This window comes from Eupeodes corollae, chromosome 2 (genome assembly GCF_945859685.1).
Source record: "Eupeodes corollae chromosome 2, idEupCoro1.1, whole genome shotgun sequence".
Classification (NCBI taxonomy): domain Eukaryota; kingdom Metazoa; phylum Arthropoda; class Insecta; order Diptera; family Syrphidae; genus Eupeodes; species Eupeodes corollae.
In genome coordinates, this window is record NC_079148.1 from 66,356,510 (window position 1) to 66,369,944 (window position 13,435).

A 13,435-nucleotide genomic window follows, 5' to 3' on the forward strand; every position below is an offset into this window, starting at 1 on the left:
GAGCCTAGGATGCGACCCACACTGATAACTTCCCATTGCGTCTGTCGATTTGTCTTGCTTAAAAGTTTGTAGGGTTGGGTTAAAAAAGTTGTTAATTGAATTATTCTTAAATATTTTAAAATTACCAAATATATTTTTTTTTAGTTTGGAAATCTAGTTTTATGAAATAGTTTTTTATTCGAAAACCAATTAGCATTTCTTCCTTTTGAAAATTGGATCAATTAAATTAATTTGAGAGATATCAAGAACCGAACATCAATTTTTACCAAATTTGCGTACTATTTCTTGTAGATTTTATTTTTTTATGAAAAAAACGAACTGTTGGATTTCTGAAAAAAGCTACTGAATATCAAAAACAATATTTTCTGTGAAATAAAAAAGGTTTGAAGAAAATATTTTTAATTTTTGAAAATCCATTTGAGTCGAAATTAAATTTTTAACAAGTTTTAGTATTGTTTTTTTGTTAAGTTTTATTTTTTGTAAAAAAACTGTCAATTCGATTTTTCTCAAAATTTTTCAGAATGTTGAAAACAATATTTTTATAACCGTAAATTAGCTGGAAGCTATAATCTAAAGTTTTTGGAAAGATATTTAAATCGAAAATCACTTTTTACGAACTTTTGTTAAATTTTCGGTTAAGTTTTTATTTTTTGTAAAAAATAAAAACTGTCAATTCGATTTTTCTCAAAATTTTTCAGAATGTTGAAAACAATATTTTTTATAAGCTTAAATCAGCTGGAAGCCTTTATCTTAAATTTCTGAAAAGATATTTGAATCGAAAATCACTTTTTGCGAACTTTTGTTAAATTTTCTTTTAAGTTTTTATTTTTTGTAAGAAAAAAATGTCAATTCGATTTTTCTCAAAATTTTTCAGAATGTTGAAAACAATATTTTTTATAAGCTTAAATTAGCTGGAAGCCATAATCTCAAATTTTTAAAAAAATGATTTGAGTCGAAAATCACTTTTTACGAACTTTTGTTAAATTTTATTTTAAGTTTTTATTTCTTGTAAAAAAATTGTCAGTTCGATTTTTCTCAAAATGTTTACCAACGTTAAAAACAATGTTTTTCATAAGTTTAATTTAACTAGAAGCGATAATCTCAAAGTTTTGAGAAGATATTTCAGTAGAAAATCACTTTTTGCGAACTTTTGTTAAATTTTCTTTTAAGTTTTTATTTTTTTGTAAGGAAAACTGTCAATTTGATTTTTGTCAAAATTTAACTAAATGTTAACAATAATGGTTTTTAAAAGATTAAAGTAGTTTGAACTCAATATCTTAAAGTTTTGAAAAGATATTTCAGTCGAAAATCAATTATTACCAACCTTTATTAATTTGTTTGTTTAAGTTTTTATTTTTTGTAAAAAAAAATTTCAGTTCGATTTTTCTCAAAATTTTTACGAATGTTAAAAACAATATTTTTTATAAGCTTAAATTAGCTGGAAGACATAATCTCAAAGTTTTAAAAAGATATTTGAGTCGAAAATAACTTTTTACGAACTTTTGTTAAATGTTCTTTTAAGTTATTATTTTTTGTAAAAAATTGTCTTTTCGATTTTTCTCAAAATTAAACTGAATGTTGACAACAATAGTTTTTTAAAAGATAAAACAAATTAAAAGCCAATATCTCAAAGTTTTGAAAAGATATTTGAGTCGAAAATCAATTTTAGTAATTTTTTTTTTGTAAAAAAATTGTCAGTTAGATTTTTCTCAAAATTTGTACGAATGTTAAAAACAATATTTTTTATAACCTAAAAATAATAAGAAGCCATAATCTCAAATTTTTGAAAAGATATTTCAGTAGAAAATCAATTTTTGCGAACTTTTGTTAGCTTTTCTTTTAAGTTTTTATTTTTTGTAAGAAAAACTGTCAAAAAAAACTGTCGATGTTTGTCAAAATTTTATTGAATGTTGGCGATAATATATTTTAAAAGATAAATCAAGTTTAAAGCCAATATATCTGTTATGTCTAAGTTTTTGTTATAAAAAATTAGTAAAAAAAGAACAAAGAAATAAAACATCAACCACTTTGTAGAAATCAATTTTGAATTATATTTTTAGTCACAAGACAAAGTATATTCGATTATACAACAATTCCATTAATTATTTGACATGTAGCTCATTTGTGGACTGTATTTGATAATTTTTAGAAGGTTTGTTTCCTTCAAATGTTGAACTGTATTCTCTCCGTAAATTTGTTCTCATTTGTAATTGTACTTTCGTACATTCTCCCGCCTCGCAACAAGAAAATGCTACCTTCATCCTTAAAGTTTGAATTTGTAAGTTTACACACAGCATTACGAAAAAAGGCAGCTTGGCATCACTGTTGCAGTTTAAATATTTGAACACTGCAATACCGGCATGATCGGCTAATGGCTCGGAATCTGTTTATGTCATCTCCTTTGGTCAGCTTCTTCTTATCTCATTCACAATGTACATGAAAAGAGACAAATTATTAATAAATGTTATTTGACATATAAGACAAACACAACAGACAAGGTCAACAATATATTGTAACACATGAGAATGGTGGTTGAGTTTCTCATAACTATGTTTTATATATCTCTCGTTCCAGCTTTTCGTATTGTATCAATGAACAGATGATAGTAAAACAATAGTAGGTACAGTCTGTAGATATACATATGTAGTTATTATTGCTTGTTAATCTTGTTGTCGTAGGTTCGTGTTCGTTCAGTGCGTGGTAATTTTCTTTCATTTAGTTTTCGATTGTGCGGTTTATTTTATTAATAATTATTAAATTCAGTGAATTAAATCAGGTGAGTTCTTTTATTAATGTTGAATGTTTTGTGAGAAAATTATGTTTATATGTGAGTTTACGGAGTGAGCGCGCGCGCATTCGGTTCCCGAATTAATTTTACGCGATCGCGGTATGTGCTGAGTTGTGTGAGTGCATTTTTTTTGTTTGGTTGATATTTAAAATATATTTTGATTAATATTTGGCTGTCGATGCCTATTTTATTAATATAAAATCAAATTAATTTTCTTTATTATATACCTATAGGAAGTATATGGTGTGAATTTTAATCCCTTGGCGTCTATATAAAAGTTATGTATTAGTATATAACAGCCAAGAAATGAAGTTTCCAGTTGGAATGTGTTCGGTTTCCAATTGTAATTATCGGGAAGTTTGTTTACATTTAGTTTGAGTGACAGTAAACAGTGACAATAATACTCAAAACAAAAACAAAAAAATATTGAGTATTTTTAATTTGAAATAATTCAAAGTGGTTTTTAAATAGTTTAATTGCGTTAAAGTTTGTGATGATGAAATAATTATTAATTAATTAAATCGATGTGACAAATGTGATTAATATTATTATTTGTTGTTGTGAAATTCGTAATACAAATAATAGTTTCAATTAAACCGGTCCGGTGTATAAATTGAATATTTTTTTTTTTTGTTAAATTCGTGAATTGACTTCGGCGAATTATTTCGATTTTCGTTCGATAGTGATTATGATTAGTTTGTTTTGAATTATTGTGATTCGTAATAATTTTGATTAATTTTAAAATCGTTGATTTGTGTTGATTAATTTGTTTTTTAATATTAAATTATTTGTTTACTATTTTCTTCGGAATTTTTTGCCGACGCGTTTTGACATTTTGATGTGATTTGTTTTTTATTTATTTTAAATTTCATCCAAATATGTAAATACATTTTGACAAGTTTTGTGGATTGTGTTTTTAGCTCAGTTAGACGCTGAAATATTAAATTTGTCAAAATAATAAATTAATTTTAATAATTTGATTCCTTTTATGAATTGTTTTATCATGCTTTGTCGCGATTTTATTTTGTTAAAAATTCGAAATTTTTCTGCATACTGTGATGTGGCATTACAGTTTTTGTATTAATATGTTTCGAATTTCTTAAATTTTTGTTGTATGTGAATATTTGTTTTTTTTTTGATAAATAAATGCAATTTGAACAAATTTGATGTGTTTTATTTATTGTAGAATTATGTGAATCGAATTATTTATTTGTTGTCTGCAAATTTATGTGTTATGATTTTAAGAATTTTTAAATAAATATGTATGTTAATAAATGATTATGATTTTTTGATTTTATTTTATTTTCATTTGATGTGGTTTTATATTATAATTTTCTGCAGGTTTTGTTCCTGTACATGAAGAATAAATTGTAAATAAATTGTTGAAAATTTAAATTTGTGCGTTTCATTTAATCCGAGAATGATCTGCTATGATTATAAATATGAAGTATCTGATGAAAATGTTTTGGTTTTATTTTTCGATGGATTACTTTTAATTTAAACGATGGCTGTATGTTCTGGTGATTCGTTTGACGGTAATAGACAAATTTTCGCGATCGGTCGTTTAATGTGTCCAGTTTGTGTCTTGACGGTAACTACACGTACTAGTCCGTCCGATCCTGCATGAGTACCTTCAATTCTAGCGAGATTCCAGTAGGTCGGTGGAAGTCGTTCGTCTTTTAACAAAACTAAATCTCCGATTTTTGGCATTGCTTGAATTTTCATCCATTTTGGGCGCTGTTGAAGCCTTGCCAGGTATTCGGAGTTCCATTTTCGCCAAAATCCTTCCGCCAGCGCTTGGACACGTTTCCACCGGTCGATGTGTGTTACGTTTTCGTTAGTTTCGCCTTGAGGTACTGCATATAATGATTCGCCGACTAAGAAGTGCGCAGGAGTGAGCGCGTTTAAATCGTCAAGACTGTCGGAGAGAGGGCATAGGGGCCTCGAATTCAGACACGCTTCTATTTGTGTTAGAAGCGTCGCGAGCTCCTCAAAAGTTAACCTTTCAGTTCCGACTACTCTTTTTAGATGGTACTTGACTGATTTCACACCTGCTTCCCATAATCCACCAAAGTGTGGAGAAGCAGGAGGAATAAAGTGCCAATCGGTACCGTGATTTGCTAAGGTTTTTGCGATTTCCTTCCAGTCATGGCTTGCCTCTTTTAACATCTTGGTTAGTTCGTTATTCGCGCCAACGAAATTAGTTCCGCAATCGCTGTATATTTTCTTGCAGCTTCCTCTTCTTGCAGTAAAGCGTTTGAATGCTGCTAAAAAAGCTGATGTTGTCAGATCTGATACCACTTCCAAATGAATTGCCTTCGTGGCTAAACAGATAAATACTGCAAAGTACCCTTTTAGGATTTTTGCTCCTCGTGCCTTCCAGGATTTTATCTCGATTGGTCCGGCGTAGTCGACACCTGTATGGCTGAATGGTCGAGACATCCTAACTCTAGGAGCGGGTAAATTTGCCATTAGCTGCTGCATTTCGGATGCCTTTTGCCGGAAGCAAGAAGAACATCTATGCAGCTGATACTTGACACTTCTTCTTATTTGTCCAATCCAATATTTTTGACGAATGTACATTATCATTTGTTGGATGCCCCCATGAAAAGTGTTCTTGTGGGCATCTCTGACAACTAAGGTTGTAAAATGATGGTTATTTTGCAACAAAATCGGATGTTGAGCATCATAAGAAAGGAGGGAGTTCTCCAACCGTCCCCCTACACGTAAGATCCCATTAACATCGATGAATGCGTTTAACGATCGTAAGGTTTTGGGAATCTTGTTTTCTAAAATTTGTTGAATCTCGTTCTTGAACATATCCTTTTGTGCTGTTTTGACGACGATCAGTAGCGCTGCTTCTAATTCTCTGGGACTTAGTGGACCTTTAATAGGCCCCAACTTCGGTTGACAGTTGATGGTAAAGCGATAACAGTAAGCGATGACTCGTACAACTTTGAGTAGACTCGAACAGTTGTAAATCGCTTGCAAGAAACAGTCGTTGTGGTCTACCTGTATGGTAAGTACGTTTACAGTGCGCTTCTCTTCTTCGGTGTCGATTTCAATGGGTTGACGCGGGACCTCGAAATCCCAATGTAGCCGTAAGTATTCCGGACCGGTCCACCAAACTTCTAATGACTCCAATTCAGATGGAAACACACCCCTGGACGCCAGATCGGCTGGGTTATGAAGCGTTGCGACATGTCCCCAGCAATCGATCCCCACTAATCGCTGGATTTCCGACACACGGTTGGAAACAAATGTGGTCCATTTTGCGGGAGTGGCGCGTATCCAGGCAAGTGCAATTGTAGAGTCCGTCCAAGCATACATTTTTACATCGGGAATGGCCAAAACGTCCTTTGTGTATTGCATCAACTGGGCTAAGACAACAGTACCACACAGTTCAAGACGTGGAAGAGTGATAGTTCGTTGACTTGGTGCTACTTTCGTCTTTGACAAAAGCAAATGTACATGGATGTTGTCATCGCTGTCCAGTACACGGATGTAGACTGCTGCACCATAAGCTTTCATCGAAGCGTCGCAAAACCCGTGCAATTCGATGGCCTTGTTGGTCTTGCTCATGTGGGTCCACCGCGGGATGCGAAGTCGTTCGATGATTGGAAGTTCTCGTAGAAAAGCATTCCAATCTTTTTCCAAGGCTGGTGGAATCGGTTCGTCCCAGTCACAACCGAGCTCCCACAATCGCTGCATCATGATTTTTGCGGTTATGATGCACGGCGAGATCCAACCAAGAGGATCGAAAAGTTTGGCTATAGTCGACAGCATGGATCTTTTGGTGGTAGCATCAGTTGTAGGTTGAAGATTTTGGTACGAAAAGTAGTCGTCGACAGGAAACCATTTGATGCCGAGAGTCTTAACATGGTTCGACAAATTGAACGGAAGTTCAAAGTCGAGCTCTCGATCTTGAACTGGTATGTCTTCGATGAGTTCTTTTGTGTTACTCGTCCATTTTCTCAAATTAAGCCCCGCAGATGCCAATAGTTTCCTTGCTTCGTCACGCTTCGTCCGTGCCTCTATTATTGAATCTGCTCCACTTATAAGGTCGTCGACATACATGTCCTCACGGACAACCTTCGCCCCTTCCGGAAAATTGGCTTGTTCATCATCCGCTACTCTTTTCAATATCTTGATGGCAAGATACGGCGCACTTGCTGTGCCAAAAGTAACTGTATTCATTTTGTAAATTCTTACAGGTGACGTCTTTTGCTCTCTCCACATGATCAGCTGATAGTATCGGTCTGGGAAACTAACCAAAATTTGTCTGTACATTTTTTCGATGTCGGCCGTAAATGTGACTCGGTGAGTCCGCCATTTTAGAACGAGATCTATGATGCTCGACTGCAATTTTGGACCCACAAGTAGCCGGTCGTTGAGGGATTTCCCGTCCGAAGCTTTCGCTGCTGCATCAAATACTACTCTCAGCTTCGTAGTGGAGCTAGCTTCTTTAAAAACCGCATGATGGGGCAAAAAGTAGTGAAATGGGGTTTGTAAAACCGCATCATTTACATCAATTTCCTCCATGTGATGGAGTTCTTCATACTCTTTTAAACATTTGTTATAGTCTGCACGAAGCTTCGGATTGCTCTCAAGCTTCTTTTCTAAGTGCAGAAATCGTCTATAAGCGCTTTGTCGACTGGACCCCATCGCTGGACAGACTTCACCTTTGAAGGGTAGCTTAACCTCATAACGCCCGTCAGGTAGGCGCTTTGTGTGCATCGAAAAGTGTTTGTCACATGCAATGTCATCTTCAGTCTGATGTGGCTGGAACGGCGTTTCTTCAATATCCCAAAATTTCTCAAGTTGTGAGCTCAAGTCAGCAATTTGGGCAAAACTGCGAACTTGCCGAGGAGAATCTGGTGAGACTTGTCCAAAAACAATCCATCCCAATTCGGTTTTTTGTGCGACCGGACCGATGCCATCCTCTGGACGCCTTATCTCAGGAAGGAGAATCTGAGCGCAAACGTCACTTCCGAGTAAAAGATCGATTGGTGCAGGCTCACAGAGATGGGGGTCTGCCATGGAAAGACCTTTGAGGTGGTCCCAATTGCCGGGTGTCACTCGTTGGGTCGGGAGATGCCCAGTCAGCGACTTGAATACCAAAGCTTGTACAGCTGTCTCAAACGTCGAGTGTCGGGACGCAAAACGTACTTCGACGGAGTGTTGCGTTATGCCGCTGCTGACCAACCCTAACCCAGACACCTCGGCAATGGTACGTCGCTTTTCTAACTTCAGCAGTTGTGCGGCAGCTTCTGTGATGAAGGACGTTTCTGAGCCTGTGTCGATCAGAGCACGTAGAAGGCGTAGCTTCCCATCTGCTGCTCGCGCCTTCACAACTGCTGTCGCTAAAAGCACCTGGTGTGTTTGTCGACGATCACCATGCGACGTGTGGTAATTTAAAGTGTATCCGTTTGATTGGAGTTGTTGTCCCGTCATCGGCTGGAATTCAGGCGCGTGAGGGTTCACAGACGCCTGAAGAGTATTTGTACGGTTATTCCTCGCCTGAGCAGATGTATTCGACGTTGTTGGTTGCTGTTGTTGCTGTGGTTGTTGGTATTGTTGTTGTTGGTATTGTTGTTGTTGTGGTTGTTGTTGGTATTGTTGTTGTTGGTGCAACAGCGAATGATGCCTTTGTTGGCAAAAGAAGCAACTGCTGAAACTTAGACAATCTTGAACGATGTGCCCATAAGACAGACAGTTTTCGCATACTTTTAGTCTGCGTACTGTCTCCTTTCGCCCCATGATGTCCATGTTGAGGAATCGTTGACATCTTCTCAGCGTGTGCTTGTTTTGGTTGCACAATTTGCATAACAACTGCTCAACGGGAACTGTCTTCGCAATTGGTTTGACCGGCTGCTTAACGACCTGTTTAGCATGCAACACCTTTGCTTTGGCTGGCTGGAAACGAGGCCTTGGATTGACGGGTGGCTCATCTTTGTTTCTGCCTGCCGCTCTAGTTTCCTGCTGGCCAACAACTTCCAAAGTCCGGAAACGAGTTTCCAAAAAATCGGTAAATTCTTTGAAATTTGGTAAGTCTTTTCTGTTTCCTAACCTCTCTTCCCATAGTTTTTGGCTCGTACCAGGAAGTTTTTGGTTAAGGAACCAAATGAGAACCGTATCCCACTTAGATACCGGAACGTCCATGTTTTCCAACGCCAGACAACATTCTCTTGTTGTGTAGAGAAGATCTCGAAGACCAGCAGCAGTTTCACAAGACACGGAGGGTTGGCCAAAAAGCTTCTGCATTTGGATGTGGACCAGAATGCGCTTATGGTCATACCTTTCCTTCAAAAGCTCCCAAGCCTTATCATAATTCGCTGCCTCCACTGACAAATTTTGCAAAAATCGATTTGCGTCACCAATTAGACATGATTGTAAAAAGTGCAGTTTGTCAATGTCGTCTATGCTCTTATTATTGTGGACGAGAGCCTGGAACCTATCTTGAAAAGCACGCCAGGTGGTATATGAACCGTCGAATTTTGGCAGATCGATTCGAGGTAGTCGAATCCCCGTATGCGATGATGATGCAGCTGTAGAAAGGGGTGGAGCACCCGTATCTGACAAAGCCGCAATCATTGGCGAAGATTTCTCGATTGCCTCTACTAACTCTGCACGATATTCAAGGTATATATCATTTATTTGTTCATATACCACCTCTAACTCTTCTGTTTTTAAATTCTCTTCCAGCATACCTGCCCCAATGATGGCTTCGTGGTAATATTTTGACGTGGACAAATCGTCTTCCAATTTACTGAGGCGACCTGTGGCATAAGATTTCACCCTACGCTCTTTTGGAGCCTTTTTAAAGTTGGTAAGATCCTTTATCATCTTACTTAAAATACCTTTCTGCAGCTCACCGTATTTATAATTTTTAGTTTCAGCCATTTTAATCATTTATTTTTCTTTTAATTTAACAGAATAAAACAGTTGTTAAATGTAGACAAGTTTACGACACTTAAAAAGGCAAACTTACTGCTTTGTGTGTTACTGCTGCTGTAGCTGATATTTAAGAATGATTTTTTTTTGGTGACTCCGCTGATGTCCTCAATGTAAAAAAATTAGTTTTAAATTAGTTTTTAAGTTAAGTTTAAGTTAAATTAAGTTATTATTTAAGAAAATTTGTATAAATCACTTGATTAAACTGATTATTGTCTATGCAAATTTAATTCACGTGATTATTTTTGATCAATCGTTGATTGGATCTTTTAATTAATTTTTTGTTCGTAGAAGTTAATAGCACTCACTGCACACACTTCTTGAAAAGTTTATTGTTCAAATAATTGTTTAAAATGTATTGTTCAAATAATTGTTTAATGTTCATAAAAAACGGTTCGAAAAGGACCAAATGTTATGTCTAAGTTTTTGTTATAAAAAATTAGTAAAAAAAGAACAAAGAAATAAAACATCAACCACTTTGTAGAAATCAATTTTGAATTATATTTTTAGTCACAAGACAAAGTATATTCGATTATACAACAATTCCATTAATTATTTGACATGTAGCTCATTTGTGGACTGTATTTGATAATTTTTAGAAGGTTTGTTTCCTTCAAATGTTGAACTGTATTCTCTCCGTAAATTTGTTCTCATTTGTAATTGTACTTTCGTACAATATCAAAGTTTTTAAAAGATATTTGAGTCAAAAACCAATTTTATTAATTTTTTTGTTTAGGTTTTTATTTTTTGTAAGAAAAACTGTCAATTCGATTTTTCTTAAAATTTTTCAGAATGTTGAAACAATTTTTTTATAAGCTTAAATTGGCTGGAAGCCATAATCTTAAATTTTTAAAAAGATATTTGAGTCGAAAATCACTTTTTACGTACTTTTGTAAATTTTCTTTTAAGTCGTCAGTTCCATTTTTCTCAAAATGTTACAATATGTATGAAAAGTTATTTTTCGTTGCACAAAATTATTTTGGGATGAAATCATTTTGTATTCGTTAAATTTATGAGGTGACAATTTTTTTTAAGTTTTTCTGATTTATAAAAATAACCGTTAATCGGATTTTCTTCAAAAAATATATAATATTTAATTCAAGTCTCTAGTGTTATTGGTTCGCAAGATATTTAGGGTTAACCAAAATTTTTAACTGCTATGGTAAAAAAACCACAAACGAAATTGTCCTGAGAGCCTTTTCTGCATTTCTCTGCCTCATTATCTGTATAACAAAATTTATTTGAAGTCGATACCTCTTCTGGTTCTTGAGCTATGGACGACGAAAATAACGTCGCGAACGTACGGACGTCCGAAAGTACGTACACACGCACGCACAGACATCTTTTTTAAAAAAAAATTATTTCGACTCTAAGGATCTTGAAACGTCGAGAAATGTCAAAATTTTCAATTTGACAAATCGGACCCATTACAATAACTTTCTAAGGGAAGTTAATGAGTTTGTTGAAAATCCAATACAATAAAATTAAGGACTGGGTCGCACGAACTTGCCTTTTTATTCTGCAAGTGGTCTGTTGTTGAGAATCCTTCTCTAAATCCTCATTGTTGTCTTAGTTACATTATTACAGTGTACTTTGATGACCCTGTAAATCGTTTGGAGAAGAGCTTGTAAATTGTCGAATTGTTAGTTATGGGTCTATAGTTATTGATATCGTCCTTCTTCGTAAAAAAATGATAACACGTTTTTGAGATATCGAATATTTTTAAAGATCCAACATAAAATATTATTATGACAAGTATAAGAACAAGAGCAAACAAAATATTATTGAAATCGGGTGATTTGTTCTTTAGAAAACTTAAAAACAAAAAACTGTCTTTTGGGGGGTAACCTTCTAGAAATACAATAATGTGTTTTTTTTTGTTGAAAGAACGCAAGTCAAAAAAACATTTTTGGAGAAATTCGATTTTCGATTTTGTTAAAAAAAGATCTCCAAGTTTGAATTCAATCAACAGAATGGTTCTTAGGGGCAAGGACAAATAAACAGACAGACAGACGGTCGGAATCGGAGGACTCACTTTTGTCTATTATTCGATCTGAAAATTCAAATTCGAAATTTTAACGAATGCAATACGTCCTAAGTGAACCTTCTATGTGTTCAGCCCTAACCAAAACACAACCACTGCAAGGAATTGCACAAAATATGTTATCCCACCATGAACCCATGAATATGAGTGATTTGAAAGTAAAATCTTTTCTATAAAAAGAAATACATAAACAGTAATGGACAAAATTAAAGACACAGATGCTCTTTTATTTTACGAATAAATAAATGAATGCGTTCAAATATCCATTTCATTCTTGCAAGTCTAAAAATTTAACTAAACTTAGCATTTTATTTCGAATAAGCTTATATTTTGATTTTTGTAAAATATTTGCTGAAATATGTTTTAGTGAGATCCCTAGCTGTACTTTAAAGTTAACCTCGTTTTTTAAATGAACTACATATAAAATAAAACTTATAATGCGTACAGAAACCTAAATAAAAAATATATACTCCTCACACAAACATAATTGGATTAGGTATTTATTTTATTTCTGTCATCTAGGTAAACAACTTTATGCACCTTCCATAAAGCCAACAAAAAAAAAAGAAAATATAAACTAAAAGAAACATGAATGATTGCACCGCTGGCTCCCGCCGAAGTACGAGTATAATTTATTATTCTGATTAAAATATTGCAAAAAATTCACATGAAAGTTGTTGTTAGCGAAAAATATAATAAAAACAAAACAAAAACATTCTCAAGCCTTTTGGCTCTGTGAATCTGAACCGAACGCCTTACAAGTGTGAAGCTAGCTATTGTATACATACAGTTGGTATAGGATAGATATTTAAAATTCAAGCTCAGTCACCGTTAGTGGAACAAACCATCCAACACACAAAAAGAACTTATCACTTTCGTTATCGTGATTGAAGTTGACTTGGCGCAGAGGTTACCAACCATTTTACATGTACATTATGTATGTCGCCTTCGTCTTGGTCTTGGTCGTCGTCATCGTCGTCGAGTCGTTTGGAGGAACATTACAAGCGAATTTCGTATTCGGAAATTGTTTTCTATTTTCCCGTTGAACACGACTCAAACTCAAAGTTTTGAAAAGCAGCAGAGGGATTGGGAACTGCATTTGGAGGGTTTCACTGATGATGATGGTTTCACATCTATTTGTACAATGTACACAGTACATACCTAGCATAATAAGAATAACTAAACCTAGGTACCAAGACCAACCGAACCAAACCAACCAACATACATATTGAAAAGAAAAACTGAATTAAAATGCACGGAAGCACCTACATAGCCATTCTTCTACACATGGTGGCTTTAATTTTAATGGTGATGCACGCATTCATTGAGTTTTTTTTTCGATTTAACTTTGGTAAATGAGTTTAGATAGAGGTAATGGAATAGACAGACAGACAGACGAAACTAGGTTAAGAATAAGGCTTTTTTAAACAGTTTAAATTAAAAACGGGAAAATCAGAGGGCTTAGTAAAAGAAAAGAACCAAAATGGTGGAATTAGTTGAGATTATATCAATTGTTTTATTCTTTTAATTCTAACCTACTTAGTCTCGTAAATTGTTAGTTTAGCAAACTTTATAAGACGAATATGTTAATTCTCTTAGACAGGATGGATTTTTTTTTTAAACTGGAATCAGGTTTGGTTTGGTAGATT

General features: G+C 34.5%; 2 protein-coding genes across 4 annotated transcripts in view; one reads left to right on the plus strand and one right to left on the minus strand.

Moving 5' to 3' along the window:
• LOC129944226 (uncharacterized) overlaps nt 1-13,435 on the plus strand; it is a 93,969-nt gene that overhangs the window by 53,915 nt on the left and 26,619 nt on the right. The window lies entirely within an intron of this gene.
• LOC129944975 (uncharacterized) lies at nt 4,286-9,634 on the minus strand. Its single transcript, XM_056054634.1, has 2 exons — nt 8,516-9,634; nt 4,286-8,347 (listed from the first exon to the last, which is right to left on the minus strand). The coding sequence occupies exons 1-2, from the start codon at nt 9,632-9,634 to the stop codon at nt 4,286-4,288; spliced, it is 5,181 nt and encodes a 1,726-aa protein (XP_055910609.1).